We start from the raw sequence: 17249 nt of genomic DNA on the forward strand, positions 1-17249 counted from the left end.
CCCCTGCCCCCCCTCAGAATCAAAAAAAGCTTAAACTCGTGGGTTAAGAACAGTTTAATAATAGAAATAAAGTATAACTACTCAGCACCTGCTGAAACCTGCCCAGCCAGTCCCTGAGCAGCGGTTGGCCCCTCCTGGCCAACTCCCCCCCCCCCCCCCCCCCCAGTTTGTATAATCAGCATGATGTTCTGTGTGATGGACTAGCCCTTTGGCTGCTTTGGGCCGGCTGTCCTGCCTGTGCTCCCTCCTGGCTGCTTGTGCACCTGCTCACTGGCAGAGCATGGGAAACTGAAAAGTCTTTGACTTGGAGTAAGCACTGCTTAGCAACAACTAAGACATCAGTGTGTTATCAACATCCTTCTCATACTTGACCCAGAACACAGCACTGTACCAGCTACAAAGAAGAAAATTAACTCTACCCAAACCAAAACCAGGACAGCCGCAAGAGCTGACAGAGGGTAAAATTTTTGGTCAAATTACTGCTGCAAATACAGAACTAGCTGAAACCAGCAGATGCGAGCAGAACAAAGAAGATGGGGACCAAGGAAACCATTCCAAGAGAAGGAGGTAACCTCAGAAGAAGGCCAGCCTGGCCACCAAGAAACCCGATAAGAAATAAAGTGACCACCAGCCAGAATTAAATGATGTGACTTGGCAATCGGGTGATGGGTGGTACGGGTATGATTGGGCAGGTGCCATCTGCAGTAGGGGTTCCTCCTGGGGGCACCCAGCTCGAGCTGCTTTGCATGCCGGCTACGTAAACCACTGATTTACTCAGCAGACAGGAGACTCGTCTTCTTTGAGGAGGAACCTAGGGCTGAGCCCTGTTGAGCTGGCAGCCACCTAATTCCTACCATGGTCTAGGTGGTGGCTGCATAATTCATCTGCTACACCAGGGTGATGTATTTGGACACTGGGCCACCTTAATGTTGCTGGGTGACATCATCTGGGTAGCGTGGATTTAAGAATACAAAAGACACTGCCGTGTGAACTGGATAGGAAAGACCACTAAAGAATGTGAATGATGGAACAACATGCTGTCATATGGCTTTATCTTCACACTACTTGCTTTATTAATTTGGAATGTTCATCCTCCTCTGGGATGTAGTTATATTTGCTGTTCCTTATGATCCTAAATACTACTCCTTTACCTGTGAGATGAACAAGTATAGGGAAATTACTGAAATAGTTGGTTTTTATCATTTCAGACACTTTGGTCTCAGCACTGATAGAAATAGTGGATGTGTTAGTCAGATCTGATGATGTATGTGTGCAGGTGTAAGTGCTATAATCACATTTTTGCCCCCTAATATTATCTCATCATTTATATTGAGATTGGAAGAAACAATCATAAGTAGCAGTTTCTTCTGGGTTTATTAGAAGAGTTTCATGAATTCAGAATCAATTTCACATACCAAAAGAACCTTTCTTTGTGAAAAAAGTGTCCCCTGAAACCTGTTAAAGCTTGAAAGCTAAGCTATGTTTATGGAGTTTGCAGCATGCAGCATAAGCATAGAAAGACAGAAAAGGCAAAAGGAAAAGTTATGTATTCCTGAGCTGGGAGGGCAAAATGCACCACCAATCTCTACTTTCAACTCAGGCAGGAGGACTGCCCTGTGCTAGCTGTAGTTCAAACTAGGGTCTTTGCCTTTTGGGTTTTTTTTTTTTTGGTTTTTTTTTTTTTTTTTTTTAAAGAGAACCTAACAGAATTTGACTTTTACGTGATTAATTACAGGGCATAATAGACACTGACAAGTTCTTCTTCTGATCATTACCACTGTCAAAATATGAGCACTTTTAGGATATATTTTGTAGAATCCTTTTCTAGTAACTCACGTGTCCCCTCTACACAAAAACCCCTAAAGACTGAAGTACACTATGGTTTATTAATCTTTTTAGATATTGGACTTTTAGAGAGGCTCAGAATATTCAAACTGTGTTTCAGAGCTTGCACTAAGGCACTTGGCAGACTAATCTTTGAACTCCATTTAAAGCTGCTGAAGGACATTGTGGAGGATGCCTCTTCCCACTGGATATTTGAAATCCAATCAGAGAGGTCCCCAGCAGCACTGAAGGTGAAATTAACTTTGCTAAATTGGTGCCAGGTTTAGGAGAGACCTGGTGCCTGTTGCTGTACCTGTACTAACAAACAACATGCAGTCAGTACTAGAAAGGTTGACTTTGTGATTCTGTGGTCCTTGTATGAACTAAGTGTGTTCAGAGGTCCACAGAATATGCTTGGAAGTTAGGATTATTCAGAACTAGTTTGAGAGAAGGCAACAAAGGCTTTGATCTGCATCTACAGCAGCATCCCATTATGCAAAAGCATGATGGACTGATTCAGGCCTGTGACCTGAGGCCAAAAGACTTTAGGGCCAATTAGTAGCTATATGATAAACTCTGATAGTTTACAAAGTCAGTCTACAGTGGCTAGTTTCTTTGGTTTCAGTAGTTTTAATACAATTAATGACATAAATACAGGAAAGGTTGGGTAGATATGAAATATTAATCTTCACTCTCTGGTTTTAGCTACAAGGGGAATATTCTGTACCTAAGAAGTTGTAGGGAGAAGCTATGCATGTTACACCACATATCACAAGCACAGAAAATTTATTAACAAAATTGCTGATGATAAATAAGTTTTAGAAATTACTTCTATTGTATTAATCAATGGGCTGTCGGCAAGAGCTTTATTAAGATAAGTGTCCCTTATTACTACATAAATTCTTTTATAGAACAGTGTACTGTAGACACCGCATTGCTTCTACTAAAAAAAAAGACTGAGCACCATCAAGTGGTAGACGTTGTTATAGCAGTTATAATGCTGTACATGGATAAGTCTCTAACAGAAAAAATAGAAAAAATCTCCTGACTAGAAAACTACAGAAACCTTTCCTTCAATTTACAACATATAAGATGAATGTACTTAGAATACTGATGTATTGTAAAAAAATATATACCAGAATCTTTAAAGAAAACTGTAATTACAACTTTAAAATAAGGAAACAGTATCACCTAGAAAGAAAGTACAATAAAAATAAAAATTGTTAGAATCGGTTTAGTTACTGCAAGTACTTTGCTGCTACAATAAACTATGTTCCCTGGCACAGATAAGGTTTCATCAAAATAAAACTAGAAGTAGGGATTCAAAATTTACGTTTTAAGCATTCACATTAAAAACCTAAAACATTTTCTGTATTTGACTATACAGCCCTTATTTTGAAAAATTGGGTGGCTCTTAAAAGAGCCTTTGGGTCGAGGAGTGCTGGCACAGGGCATAGAGGCAGCTTACTTGGAGCTGGTGTACTTGGTGACAGCCTTAGTGCCCTCGGAGACGGCGTGCTTGGCCAGCTCACCGGGCAGCAGCAGCCGCACGGCCGTCTGGATCTCCCGCGAGGTGATGGTGGAGCGCTTGTTGTAGTGCGCCAGGCGCGAGGCCTCGCCGGCGATGCGCTCGAAGATGTCGTTGACGAAGGAGTTCATGATGCCCATGGCCTTGGATGAGATGCCCGTGTCGGGGTGCACCTGCTTCAGCACCTTGTACACGTAGATCGAGTAGCTCTCCTTGCGGCTCTTCTTGCGCTTCTTGTCGCCCTTCTTCTGCGTCTTGGTCACCGCCTTCTTGGAGCCCTTCTTGGGCGCGGGGGCGGACTTGGCCGGCTCGGGCATCGCAGCACGGGCACGTCTCTCGCAGACACCGAACACCGGGTACCCAGCAATACCGAGACGGATTAAATGGAAACGGCCGCGTTTCACGTATTTATAGCTCTCGTATGCAAATGTAAGGAATTCCTTGTGTTCACTTTCATTGGTCAGAAGACAATAACGCCTCATTACTCCCCTTTAGACCTTTTTTATTGGTTGGAATTCGATCCACCCTGTGATTGGCTGCCGAGAAGAGACCAACTTCTCAGCCTATCAGCGAATGGGCGAGTTGGGAAAGAGAAGCTATAGCTGAAGGGCTGTGGCTGTGTGCTGCGTTCTGCTGCTAGTTGCTTTTAGAAGCGATCGACCGAAGATGTCCGGCCGCGGGAAGCAGGGCGGGAAGGCGCGGGCCAAGGCCAAGTCGCGCTCGTCGCGGGCCGGGCTGCAGTTCCCCGTGGGCCGCGTGCACCGGCTGCTGCGCAAGGGCAACTACGCGGAGCGGGTGGGCGCCGGCGCCCCGGTGTACCTGGCGGCCGTGCTGGAGTACCTGACGGCCGAGATCCTGGAGCTGGCGGGCAACGCGGCCCGCGACAACAAGAAGACGCGCATCATCCCCCGCCACCTGCAGCTCGCCATCCGCAACGACGAGGAGCTCAACAAGCTGCTGGGCAAGGTGACCATCGCGCAGGGCGGCGTGCTGCCCAACATCCAGGCCGTGCTGCTGCCCAAGAAGACCGACAGCCACAAGGCTAAAGCCAAGTGAACGCAAGGGAAAAGCGGCACGTTATCTGCTCCGAAGAAAATAATCCAAAGGCTCTTTTCAGAGCCACCCACAAAATCATAAAAGAGCTCATTTATCCACTGTTTAGTTATGCCGTTTTCATGGAATACTCAACCCGGTTTTTCTTATTTTCTCCATGTTTATTAATGGTTTTTGGCTTGGTGATAGTAGCAACACAAAGTCGTGCTAGAACGTCCTCCCAATATAAGTTGCTCCTAGTATGGGGTATTTTCCCTTTGGTGGTTATGCCGAAGAACAAAGTTCCCAATGCTTCGGCGAGCGCTCCCGCCCCTCCCCCCTTTTCCGCGTTTTTCTTCCCTGGGAGTGGCTGAACCGGCACCAGAGACATGAGGCGTATTCATCTTCTGGGGGGGGTGGGGGTGAAGGAGCTGCGGGCTGGCCTCTCCGCTGGCCAATCCTTGGTCAGGGCGGGCTTTTTCAAGAGTTAAAGATCTTTTTCTTTCTCATCGGGAACAAAAGGACTGCGAGAGCTCAGGCCTGTTTACGGGTAAGTAAGGAAACCCTCCCCTCCTCCCCCAGAGACAACCATTTAAGGAAACACCTTAAAAGAAATAATACAATAGGTTAGACATGGCTCAGTAGTAGCGTGCCTGGCAATTGCATTACTTTTGTTACAAAATATATGCTTTAAAAAAATCACGCAGCCGATTTTTATCAAATCATTATAAAAATTACTTCCTGGTAGTCAAACCAATTATTCAGCATAACGGATGTAAAAGTGTACACTTCCCTAAAGCCGCCGCGTTATACTGTGCTCATTAGCATTTCTTTCGGTAATGGTTGGGGAGCAGGAGGGGGAAGAGGAAAAAAAAAAACAAAAAACAAAACAACAAACCACAATTGACCGCCGACGACTTACGAATTACTGGATCCTTGCTGCAGGTTACTGACGACTTGGTGCCTCAGCTCCTTTAGGGAAAGTGTGGGTGGCTCTTAAAAGAGCCGTTTGATAACAAAATATGTAGAGCAGCACTCTCCTGTTATAGTTTACTTCTTCTTGGGTGCCGCTTTCTTCGCCTTGGCCGCTTTCGGCTTGGCCGCCTTGGGCTTGGCTGCTTTGGGCTTCACCGCCTTCGCTTTGGCCGGGCTCTTCGCCGCTTTCTTGGGACGGCCTGCCTTGGCCGCTTTCTTGGGGCTCTTGGTCGCTTTCTTGGCCGCGGCGGCCGCCGGCTTCTTGGCTTTCTTGGGACTCTTCTTTACTGCTGCCGCCTTCTTGGGCTTCTTAGCGGCGCTGGCGGGCTTCTTGGCAGCCGGCTTCCTGGGCTTGGCCGCGGCTGCCCGCTTCTTGGGGGCTTTTTCCTTCACTTCGCCAGGCTTCTTGTTGAGGCGGAAGGAGCCCGAGGCGCCGGTGCCCTTGGTCTGCACCAGGGTGCCCTTGTTGACGAGGCTCTTGAGCCCCAGCTTGATGCGGCTGTTGTTCTTCTCCACATCGTAGCCGCCGGCGGCCAGCGCCTTCTTGAGCGCGGCGAGGGAGAGCCCCTTGCGCTCCTTGGAGGCGGACACGGCCTTGGTGATCAGCTCGGTGACGCTGGGGCCCGCGGGCTTGCGGGCCTTGGAGCCGCCCGCCGCCTTCTTCGGCTTCTTGGCGGCTGCCTTTGCGCCGGGCGCGGATGCATCGGGGGCGGCGGCGGGAGCGGTCTCGGACATCGCGGCGGCGGCGTCCTCTGCGGAGCAGGCGAACACAATTGGGCTGGCGTGGGTCAGATGCTCGTATTTTTAGAGAGATGCCGCGCGGTGATTGGTGCGTTGCAGAGCCCGCCCCGCTGCACGGCCGGGGAGCCCTTCGGTGTGCTCGATTTGTGTTTCTTTGGACTAACAAAAGTGTATTTTCCTCGGAATTTCTGCCACCAAATCGCCCCATTTCCCCGGTGAGGGAGGAGAAGAGCAGGTACTTGCGTTCGGGAGAATTTCCAGCCGCAAACACGCGTGCTGAGTTAAAGGAGAGGCGATAAATCCTGTGTGCTGCTGCTGGAGAGACCTCTGAAGAGAGAAACTTTTGTTTTTCCTTGCAAATTAAAAATTTCCTTTTGACTTAAATTTTACAGCAACGACTCAGGCTGATTCCTTAGAGGGTTTTCTTGGGGTGAAAGTTGAAATCTGCCGATTTAAAGCTATTTTGACAGTTTAAATTGATTTTGAAGAGGAGGAAGTAACACAAACTCCTCTTTCAGCTCTGAATATGGATTAAGAACCGGTTCCTTTGACCATGTGTTTTACCTCTTAAAACGCTAAAGTCTAGTGAAATAGTGTCTCATACAACCTCTTATTGCACTTTTTATAGAGTCACAAGCAATTTGTTAATATCTGGAGGTTTATGAACATACAGTTGTTTTATTTTGTCTTTCTGGGATTTCAGCAGAAAGCAGCCAAACTTACCCTGCTACCTTGTGTTGGGTGCTTTCTTTCTTTTGTTTGTTTTCCATATGATTTTCTACATCAATTAATAAGTAAGGCAAGCTATTTGTTTTCATACTATATTTCAATTTCAAGTAGAATATAATTTGATACCTGATGTTACAAAACTGCAGCTTTGTAAAAGAAAGCAACCTCCTAAACTTCTGGTGATATTTACTGGAATTATCTTTGTCTCTCTAGTAATGTAACATGTGCAACGGATAGCGTGGCAGATTAGTAGTTATACTCTTCCTGCCCAGAGAATATTATCTCATTATGTATTTTCTCTAATAGTAGTAGAATTTAAAACCCTGTTACTGGTTTGGGTTTTGGGTTTAGGTGGGGGTTTTTTGTGTGTGTGAGTAGTTGGTGGGTTTTTTACACATCTTACATGATATGTCTACACAAAGTTTTATCTAAAGTCAATTCTGAATCCCCTTCCCACTCTGAATAAAACCCACCTAATTCTTCTTTACACATTTTACAGCCATCGTTGAAATGAGGAAATATTTTCAGGACAAAAACTAGAGCACTTTGTGATAACCTGAGTTTTAACAGGGGGAGAGGTAGGCCATAGGTCGTTCCTGAAGGACCAGGAAGAATTCAATCAATATTGATATATGGTGGAATATGATGTAATACGCTGAACAGAACAGAGCTCCAGAATAATATTTCATTAATCTGTGCCTGATTACAAACAAGTATGTTAACCATTGCCTTTCACAGTTATTCAAGGATCACAAAGACTGCACCTCAGCCCTGCCCTCTGATTTCTTTTGATATTACCAGATATAACATATAATGTAAATCCAGTATTTGCCTACATATTAGCAACCAAAGTAACAGATTATATGAATAGGTAGTATTGGGTAAATGTAATCCCATTTCCACCTCATGGTTTCCTTTAAAATGGCTGTCTTGTAAATACTAAATGTGTATATAACATGAAAAAATTTCTTTTCTGTAAAATTGGGTTTTGATGCATATGAAACTATGAATAAACTCAATGAAGTGAAAAAATGCGAACTGCACCCTAGAAGAAAAAAATATCAGAATAAGGGTTATAGGAAAAGTGCACCTGAGCTTGGTAATGGTTCAACAGGAAGATAATTGAGAGAAGGGTTAATCAAATTGGGACTTTCAAAGTCATCTTTGTAAAAGTTATGTAACATAAAGTAAGGAGACAGGACTGCAATAAATTGGAGTGAATGGTGGTATTGAAGGTATACCTTCACAAATTATTAAAACTGAAGTAAAATTAATACGTATTTTTAAGCCTATATCCTAGATATGTTTGTGCATCAATGAAGGAGACTTTCAATTGACTTGACTACATAGTGAAATATAGTAGTAATGGTTGTTGGGAGGAGATGACATTTAGTGGCTACCAAGACACTTCATAGCACATAGACAGCAGAAAAGCACAGACCATGATTGACATGTCAGCAAAATGAAAATTCATGTTGCCTATTCTTGTAATTTTGAACTCATACACATTTGTTTCACTAACCTTCACTGGAGGAATGTTAAGTATTCCAGCCCTCAGTTGTGGCTTCACAGAGTGTTGATTCGCATTTATTGGTGGCTGAAATTGAGGTGGCAAAAATGGTCACCATCCCAGTTGTCTGCCTGGTTTGGCTTTTCTTGCAGTAACTGCTACCCTCTCCCCATTCCCAACAGGGTCATATGTGTAGCAGCTTCTGATCTCCAAAAGTTACAGTCTACTACACTAAAATAAACTGAAGTAACTTCAGAAATTTCATGATACAGAGGAAAACTCTGATCTTTCTTTTTAATGGCTTTGCAGCAGAGACATGCAATAACTGTAGCAATGCAGAGTTGCTGTTTGGAACGTATTCTTTTCTACATGAAAGAAACACATGCAGGAATGACATTTGGGAAAGTTAAGGTACATTTCAGAATTTAAAAAATTTGTTCTGCAATCAGAGCAGATAGTTTAGAAGGAATGGACACACACTCACAGTCAAAGAAAAAAATGTGGTGCAAGATTATATGAAAGGCAGGAATGGCAGTTTCACTTCAAGCTGAGCAAATGAGAAAAGGAAATAATTCTGGTTTAGGCATAGAATACTGTAGAAAGACTTCACAAAGAAGGCACCACATAGACTCTGACACAGTTTGGCTTTACCAATGAGATGGAAGGAAGGTAGACTTCATCATTTATCAAAAGAGGAGAGGAGTGATATCAGCATCTCCGGAGGTACTCCTGGAGAGAGCATCACTGTAATGACTACTACATCTGAATGACTTCAATTCTTTTCACCTCATGAGCACTTTAGCAGGTCAGACTACATTACAAACCTGCACAAGATTGCAGTCAGAACCCTGCAAGTCACTTCCCTTCAGGTACCCAGGCCTGTCCAATTTTTGCAGTTATCTGTTAAGACCTCTTGGCATAAGCAAGGAGATACATGTACCACAGCCAATGGCTGGCACTGCACCTGAGAGCTATCAAACATTCCCATCTCCAGTTTAGGATCTGCCAGTACTTGTTCCTAAGAAAATGAGCTCTGGGTTATATTTAGCATGTTTGCAATAATGAGAGGTAGCATAGTAGTTGTTCTTCTCCAGCAATTTTGTTAGGAGGCATTAGCATGAGAGCTAGCCGCATAAATATGGCTAATGGGCTGCTCTACCTGCTGTAGATGAATGCTGTGGTCAGTCATTCTTAAGACAGCTGAAGGAAGTACAGCTGATATGCCTGTGCATCACAGCCCCTCTCCTTCCTTCAAGTGAAAATTTCCAGTGAGATTTAAGGTGAGGAGGGCCTTTATGTTACGTGCTGCACTCCCACATATATGTTCCACAGGAAAGAGGTGTAAATACTCCTGCAACCATGATTACACTCCTGCTACAGTGTTACACCCATGCCTTTCTTGCCCTCAGTGACTTCATCCTTCATCTGAGTTACAAATGTAATAACTCGTGTAATCAAACCAGCCAGCACAGTTTAACAGCTTTTAACCCTTAGCCAAGCAATTTTAAAATGGAACCTACCAAACTGCAAGTTCATTGCAGCTCAGCGAACAAGTCTTTGCCTACCTAATACTGATGTTGTTGCTGCTGCTGCAGTTAAGATTTCTAAGTGTACTGAGGCCACACAAGGCCTTTTAAATCCAGTGTGTGGCTGAGCATCTATAGTGGGCAGGACAAATAGGGTAGGGCAATGGGTGACTGTCCCCATAGACTCAGCTTCCTGGAATGTGGCATGCTCCTCCCTGTACTCTTGGCTAAGGGCTGGGGCAACTGCTGTGGCCTCCTTTCATCATTGCCCTGGCATGTCATTTGGCAATTGAAAACCTATAGGCTAAAACCTGGATATGTCTGTAGTTAGGAGCTGGGAGGGATGCCTTTCATGGGAAAGTGAAAAAAGGCCAGCGAAAACTTAGGGGGCCAAACCCCTTCCAAGAACAGCTAATGATGAAAACATATGCACTTTATTCTCTACTGTACAGGAGTTTACTAGGCTGACAGTTTTTTACTTTTCTCACACACAGGCAAAGAAAAGATCCTCACTGTCAGTCAGGTATCAAAGAACAGAGTTATTTATGTCTTAAAGTACTTTAGTCTTCTAAAGCTTACCCAAACCACTTGACAAACTGTCCTCTGGCCCACCCTGGCATGCTTCGAATGTAGTCCTCAACCAGCAATTGAAGCCCTCAGGCCCTGAGACAAACAGTTCATGAAAAGTAAGCAACATTAACAGAAGCTCCATCAGCCATGGCACCCCAAAGAAACCTCCTCCCCCAGTGCCTCTCTTTCATCTGCATTTAATACTGAATCCCAGCAAGGAAGGGTGCCACCACACTGTCCTTTCAGAGTAGCCTCTCCATCAGCCCTGAAGGCTGGCTGCTCAGACCAGTAAGCAGCTCACACAGAGTGATGCTGAGCAACTCACTCTTCTTCCCCACAGCATCCTGGCACTTCTGCATGCTTTCTGCCCTCTACCTTTTCCTGTTTGTGTGCCAGTGCTCCCTGTGGCTGCTGGTAAGAGGGAGGAAGCAAATGTGATCTGTCTACGCCTCCCCTCCCACTCCAGCCAGAACCATGTTTGGTACCTTTGAAGGAACAAAGTGTCCTTGGGCAAGTACATGCACAGCTGGTCTGTAATCTACCATCTGACTGGCTGGTGGCACGTCAGGGGCTGATGTGACAGGATTCCAGGTACATTTGGGTTGGCAGGCAACTCAGGGTTTTTGCCACACAGACAGTGATGGTGGAACCCAGACACAGCATAGGCTGCACTTCTGCCATCACTGAGAACCAAAGCACTTCCATCACACACCATGTGAAGGTCCTTTCATGAAGTGATACTGTTTTGCCAGTTTTCTTCAGAGGTGTAGGGGTGAAGCAGGTACTGTATTCAGATATGGCTGTTTGTGCCATCTTTCCAGAGCAGGAGTATCACAAGGTAGCACTTGGTTTCCAGCAACATAGGCTGTTTGTCTTACCAGAGAGGGAGCAAAAAGGTTTTGAAGAGTTGTTCAGTGTATAAGAGTGCTGTGTTGTAGCTTATGTTTTTTACAGTACATGCTTTGCAGCTGTGCAGTCCACGGGCTGGTGCCAGAGCAGCACTGTCCCTGGTGAGGATGTCATTTAGACTGCCAGGGAAACTGGAAGGGCCAGCTGGTGCCCAGGTTTCCCCACCATATACAAATGAGGCCAGTCACTCAGCACTCCTGCTACCGGAGAGTTAGGAAGTCAGGAATCTGGCTTTGCTGGCTCATGACAGTATATGTATACAGTGTGGGGTACATTCAAGAAGAATACATTTCACCTCTTTTGCCTGCATCTGCCTTATATGATCAGGTTCCAAAAAGAAGGATTGGCTTCCATAGTAAGCATATGAAGTCTAAATCTCTGTCTTCCTGTTTTTTTCTGTTTTGGACAATGAAAATGCAGTCAAGTTTTGGTTGATTCATGTGTGAAATAAGAAGTAGAATAACAAGTTTAACTTTTGTGTACTGTTTGAGGTTAGTCGTTTGTAACGTCTTACATTTGGTTGCATGCTTAACAAGCCTAGTACACAAGGCCAGCACTGAGAACCTAAGAGCAGGGAGCAGCCTATGTTAGATGTATATATCAAACTGTATAGAAATGGTAAGTAAAGAGAAATACGCTGGTGTTTTGGGGTTTGCCCAAGCTGCAATAGGAGACACCTACAAGACAGGAAATGTAATAGCCCAAATTACTCAAAGCTGTTGAGAAAAGGGACTGAAAGTTAAACACTTTAGTAATTCTGATGAACTTTCCAGATCTAATGCATATTCATTTATATAAAAATCTTGGAGGGGGGTGGAAGATAGAAAAAAGAAAAAAAGGAAAAAGAAAAAAGAACTACAACCTAAATGGAGGCAAAGGTGTCATCTGTGCTTGTTTCATTTAGTTCCTTAGAAGAAAACAGGCCCTGAAACGCTTGAGTACATTGAAAGTTTTTCAAGGGTGACCACTGTCAGCCATATCACTGGATGAGGACAGGTGTATTTGTTTGCATTTGACACTAATTAAAAGAAAGTATTCTTACACTTAGAAACTGTTTGGGTTTAGGTTTTTCTTTTATTTTACAAGGTATGCTTACTCTACTAACATGGTGAATAGCCTTAACACTGCTGTGGTATTTTTGGTCATCTTTCTCTCCCCAGGATAGCAGGCTCAACTAATTTTGGTCTTTTCAGTGTTGAAGGAGACACTAGCTCTATTGGGCTAGTATCAGGGACACACAAACCATAAATCCAGGAGAGGGCAGAGGAAGAATGCTGAGTGTAGTACTAGAACTTGTTTCTGCAATTAGGAATATCAGCAGACATCCAGAGTGGGGAGAAATGAATGGGCACTATACGTGGGACAGACTTGAGATTGTGCTGACCTTTGAATTGCATTCCAGAGAGAGACTTATGATCATAACACTAGAAGAACTGAGTAATTCACAGGAAACTTCCACCTGGGCCAGTATTCCTTCTGTGACAGAGACCAGTAAAAGAAACTTAAGAGCAGTAACCAACACCAAAATGCTCCCTTAGGTTGTAGTGATATGTCTCTACATCAGGAAAACAGCAAGTCATAGTGATTACTTTGAACTGGGGAGCCTTGAATGGATTTTTCTCCTGTGTGTTTATTGATTGCTTTATCTGGACACAATATCTCTTATTTTTCATGTTTTAGGATGTGGCTTCAGCATGACAAACTACAAAAGGTTGAGGAATAGGTAGAGTAGGAGTGGTAGATGCATACTACATGGAGTGCATGCCTTTCACGGAGGAGAATCTCATTTATACAGTTAAGTGTCCTCAGTGTGTGTGTGTGTTACAAAATGGTGCTGGAAAACAAGCTTTCCATGCTATAGATGAAGTGTGACAAAGTGGCAACCAGCAAAGAGAGTGAATTTGTTGGGGAGAAGGGTTCGCCAGAGTCAAGAAATCGCTCAATATGAGTTATGCATCTTGCTCAACTTTATTAGTTTCTAACACTATTTATATAGAATCGATATACATGCATATTCGTAAAGCAAAAATATAATTGGTTATTAGCCTCTAAGCGTGCACAGTTCTCACACCCCTAATTATCATGCCTAAAATAAGCATTCTATCCATGTAGCTAATTGTGTTGCTATGCTTCAGCCTTGTAGTTTGTTACTCCCTATATTCCCATACCGCTCCCTATCTTTCTTGGCCCTGCACCTGCTTTCCCAGCAGCTGTAGCTTGTTACAGCCACGGCCTGTTGACACAACATAATTACTTCGTCTCAGGATTCAAGAATAGCTCAAGGCTACCTTTCTTGTTAACTTCAGCACAGCAACTTCAGTACAATTCTGATTACAGGCCTATTCTAATACCAGGCCTGGATTATGCAGATCTTCGGAGATTCTAAGGCCACGCTTCTGCAGCCATTCTTCTACATGAACTAATTCCCCTTTCCTGTAGCTGAAGAGATGTGAAGAGAAAATATGGGAAGCAGAGGGAATGATAAGAAAAAACAGAGAAAAGGGAATCAGGAGTCTTCAGGGCCAGAAGATGCCTTCTTATATAAAATATCTCAACTGAAAGGTGCTAGGAAAGAATTACCTCACTATTTTTAGATCCTATCACTCACACAGACCTTCCCTTCTAGAGTCACTGTGACTGAGATAGAACCAAATGCCAATGTCAGCGTCACAAAGGGTTGTCAGAGTTCACAAAGATCTCCCTGGGCCCTTCTTCTTGAAGGGGTCTCCTCTGTCTGTGTGTGGATGACATGTATTCAGCCATGATGAGCACAGACAAATTCTCCATATTGCAATTATGCTAATCCCATAACCCCAATGGGCCCTAATCTAAGAAATGGAGGACTGCATGGATAGCCAGAAGAAAAGAGGTATAGATTTAACAATCATGATGATTGATTTTCAGAGTCATGAAGTCATACCAAACTAACAACAAGAAATGTTGTTACTGGCAATGAACACTGGTGAAAGGAAAATATATTATATGAAGGAATGATGTGAGGCTTTGTAAAACATGGAGGTATGCATGCACATACCTAACATAGGCATTGCTGTGCATTTCACATACATGACTAATTTTAATCCAGTTAGCAGTGATCTAAAAGGAAATATTTTTGAATGAGGTAAGGATGTCTGTGACTTAATAGGAAGCAACACTCAAGATAGAGAATAGAAAATACAGGCTATTCTAGAATACTGTGCTGAAAAAAAACCCAGCCCTTTGTAGACTCACCAGAAATATTATACTCTTAGAGTAAGGCATAAAAAGGTTATAGAGAAAAGTGAGTTTCTTTATGAGATGACAACATAGATGTGATTTGCCAGATGGTTGGCAGTATGTGAAGCAAAGAGGAGCATAAGGACACGAGGGCGACCTGTCAGTTGTTACATTTAGCAGTCGTTTCTGAACGCTGCCATTGTGTCCTTGCGATGGGACCTCAGCACTGATGAGACGTGGTCATCAGAAGCTTAACAACGGTCCGCAGAGGCCTGAAGGCCGCCGGCTACCCGCGCAGTGACGTGCTCGGCCGCTCGTAAAAGAAAGGTCTGTGCGCCGCCGCGACGCACAGAGGGGGAAGATGCCGGGAAACGGCGCTCCAGGGGCACCGGGGCTGGGGGACGGCGGGCGAGGCGGCGGCGGGCGAGGCGGAGGCGGGCGAGGAGCCCCGCCGCGCGCGCGCGGAGAGGGGGGAGGGGGCGCAGGCTCCGCCCCCGCTAGCCGTGCTCGCCCCTGCTCCCAATCAGGTCGGCTCCCCGCGCATAAAGCGCTGCGCCGCGGCCTGCTCTGCGTTGCAGTTGGGCAGGGAGAACGACGGCAGCATGTCTGGCAGAGGCAAGGGCGGGAAGGGGCTCGGCAAAGGGGGCGCCAAGCGCCACCGCAAGGTGCTGCGCGACAACATCCAGGGCATCACCAAGCCGGCCATCCGGCGCCTGGCGCGGCGCGGCGGCGTGAAGCGCATCTCGGGGCTCATCTACGAGGAGACGCGCGGCGTGCTGAAGGTCTTCCTGGAGAACGTGATCCGCGACGCCGTCACCTACACCGAGCACGCCAAGCGCAAGACGGTCACGGCCATGGACGTGGTGTACGCTCTCAAGCGCCAGGGGCGCACCCTCTACGGCTTCGGCGGCTAAAAGACCTTTCATTTCCCGGACCGTCTCGAGAACCCAAAGGCTCTTTTCAGAGCCACCCATTTACTCCTTGGAAGAGCTGTGTCGTGTTACACTCGTCTTTGTTGTCGTATACCGCCTCCCTTCCCGGCTCCTGCCCTTCCCATGCTCGCCCCCCGTGTTTGGTTGTTTTTTTTATTTTCCCCAGAGCTGCAGCCGCACTAGCTAGCCTTGCAGTCCAGCTCTGCGTTCTGTAGCCTGCTGCTGCAGCATTGCCCCTACCAGCTTCCTGCTTACCCTTTGCAGCAGCCGCTTTCGGAAAAGCTCGCTGGGCGCGCTGCCCTGTAAGGCAAGCAGAGTGCCAGTTTGACTCTTCTCGAGGCGTTTAGGGACGCCGCGGAGTCCTGGAAAGTGCTGGGCCGTGAAGGGCAAACCTAGCGTGCCTCATCAGCGGCTTTGCTCGGAAAAAGCACGGGAGTAAAGGAACAGTGCCTCTGCTCGAACTACATAAAGAGGAGAAAGCAAAGCCCGGCCCCGTGTCTCGCTAAGCTCTCCTCCGCTGGAGGGCCGGCGGCTCCTTCCTTTCCTCCTGCTCGCTCACATATGAAGGGGGAAGCTGCCGTGACCGCGCCGGGTTCGCTGGCGCCGCCGGCAGCGGCCTCCTCGCTCTTGCGCGCGGCTGGGGCGGGGGCGCCGTCTCCGGCGACGACCGGGTTACGCGCCCTCGCTCTTTCGAAAAGCCCGCGCGGGCAACGGCTGGCTGCAGGCGATTCCGCGCTCCGTTCCGGCAACCGGGCACCGCCCGACTAGGAAGCTGCGGGGACCACGAGATAAATCGCAGGCTTCCCGACCGCGCCTCAGCTCTCCAGCGTAAGCCGAGCCAGGACGGCTCCGGAGACGAGACGTACCACATACACATCACACGCCCCCAACGACACGGCTCTCCCGTGAGAAACGCACGCAACACCGGTCCCCTGCTGCCCACTCAGCAGCAGTCAGCGTCTCGAGCTCCTTTCTCGACACTGTGGGTGGCTCTGAAAAGAGCCTTTGGGTTTCGCTTCTCTGCTCGGGACGTTTCTGCGGCCGCAGTTTACTTGCTCTTGGCTTTGTGGCTCTCTGTCTTCTTGGGCAGCAGCACGGCCTGGATGTTGGGCAGCACACCGCCCTGCGCGATGGTCACCTTGCCCAGCAGCTTGTTGAGCTCCTCGTCGTTGCGGATAGCGAGCTGCAGGTGGCGGGGGATGATGCGCGTCTTCTTGTTGTCGCGGGCCGCGTTGCCCGCCAGCTCCAGGATCTCGGCCGTCAGGTACTCCAGCACGGCCGCCAGGTACACCGGGGCGCCGGCGCCCACCCGCTCCGCGTAGTTGCCCTTGCGCAGCAGCCGGTGCACGCGGCCCACGGGGAACTGCAGCCCGGCCCGCGACGAGCGCGACTTGGCCTTAGCCCGCGCCTTCCCGCCCTGCTTCCCGCGGCCGGACATCTTCGGTCGACTGTCCCCTCGGCACTAAGCCCCAGCCACTACAAGACAAACAACAGGTGAGTTGCCCGCGCCCTGAGGCCCGGCTTTATATCCCTTCCCTTTGCGCCGCCGGCGGCTCCCGATAGGCCGAGGCGCCGATCGGGGAACGCGCACCCAATCACCAAGCGAATCTCGTCCCGACCAATGGCGAGGGGCGTAACGCTGAAACGCCTCCGCCCGCGCTCTCGAAGCAGCCAGTGACGAGGCGGGAGGGGCGGGCTTCAGAAGGCGGCTCCGGACCGCCCGCTCCCGCCGCCGGAGCCCGGACCCGCGGGGCCGA

General features: G+C 47.2%; 4 protein-coding genes across 4 annotated transcripts; 1 reads left to right on the forward strand and 3 right to left on the reverse strand.

Annotated features, from left to right (window-relative positions):
• Window positions 1-2636: 2636 nt before the first annotated feature.
• On the reverse strand, window positions 2637-3834 carry LOC121088813 (histone H2B 1/2/3/4/6-like). The gene has a single exon (XM_040595397.1). It carries the CDS (start codon window positions 3832-3834, stop codon window positions 3289-3291), a length of 546 nt encoding a protein of 181 aa, XP_040451331.1. The 3' UTR covers window positions 2637-3288.
• Window positions 3835-4013: 179 nt separating this feature from the next.
• Window positions 4014-4500, forward strand: LOC121088821 (histone H2A-IV). The gene has a single exon (XM_040595406.1). It carries the CDS (start codon window positions 4019-4021, stop codon window positions 4406-4408), a length of 390 nt encoding a protein of 129 aa, XP_040451340.1. The 5' UTR covers window positions 4014-4018; the 3' UTR covers window positions 4409-4500.
• A 51-nt stretch (window positions 4501-4551) lies between these two features.
• On the reverse strand, window positions 4552-6441 carry LOC121088808 (histone H1.01). Its single transcript, XM_040595392.1, has one exon. It carries the CDS (start codon window positions 6092-6094, stop codon window positions 5435-5437), a length of 660 nt encoding a protein of 219 aa, XP_040451326.1. The 5' UTR covers window positions 6095-6441; the 3' UTR covers window positions 4552-5434.
• Window positions 6442-16475: 10034 nt separating this feature from the next.
• Window positions 16476-16934, reverse strand: LOC121088828 (histone H2A type 2-C). Its single transcript, XM_040595413.1, has one exon. The coding sequence runs from the start codon at window positions 16928-16930 to the stop codon at window positions 16541-16543; it is 390 nt and encodes a 129-aa protein (XP_040451347.1). The 5' UTR covers window positions 16931-16934; the 3' UTR covers window positions 16476-16540.
• Window positions 16935-17249: the final 315 nt, after the last annotated feature.

This window comes from Falco naumanni, chromosome 5, assembly GCF_017639655.2.
Source record: "Falco naumanni isolate bFalNau1 chromosome 5, bFalNau1.pat, whole genome shotgun sequence".
NCBI classification, from domain to species: Eukaryota; Metazoa; Chordata; class Aves; order Falconiformes; family Falconidae; genus Falco; species Falco naumanni.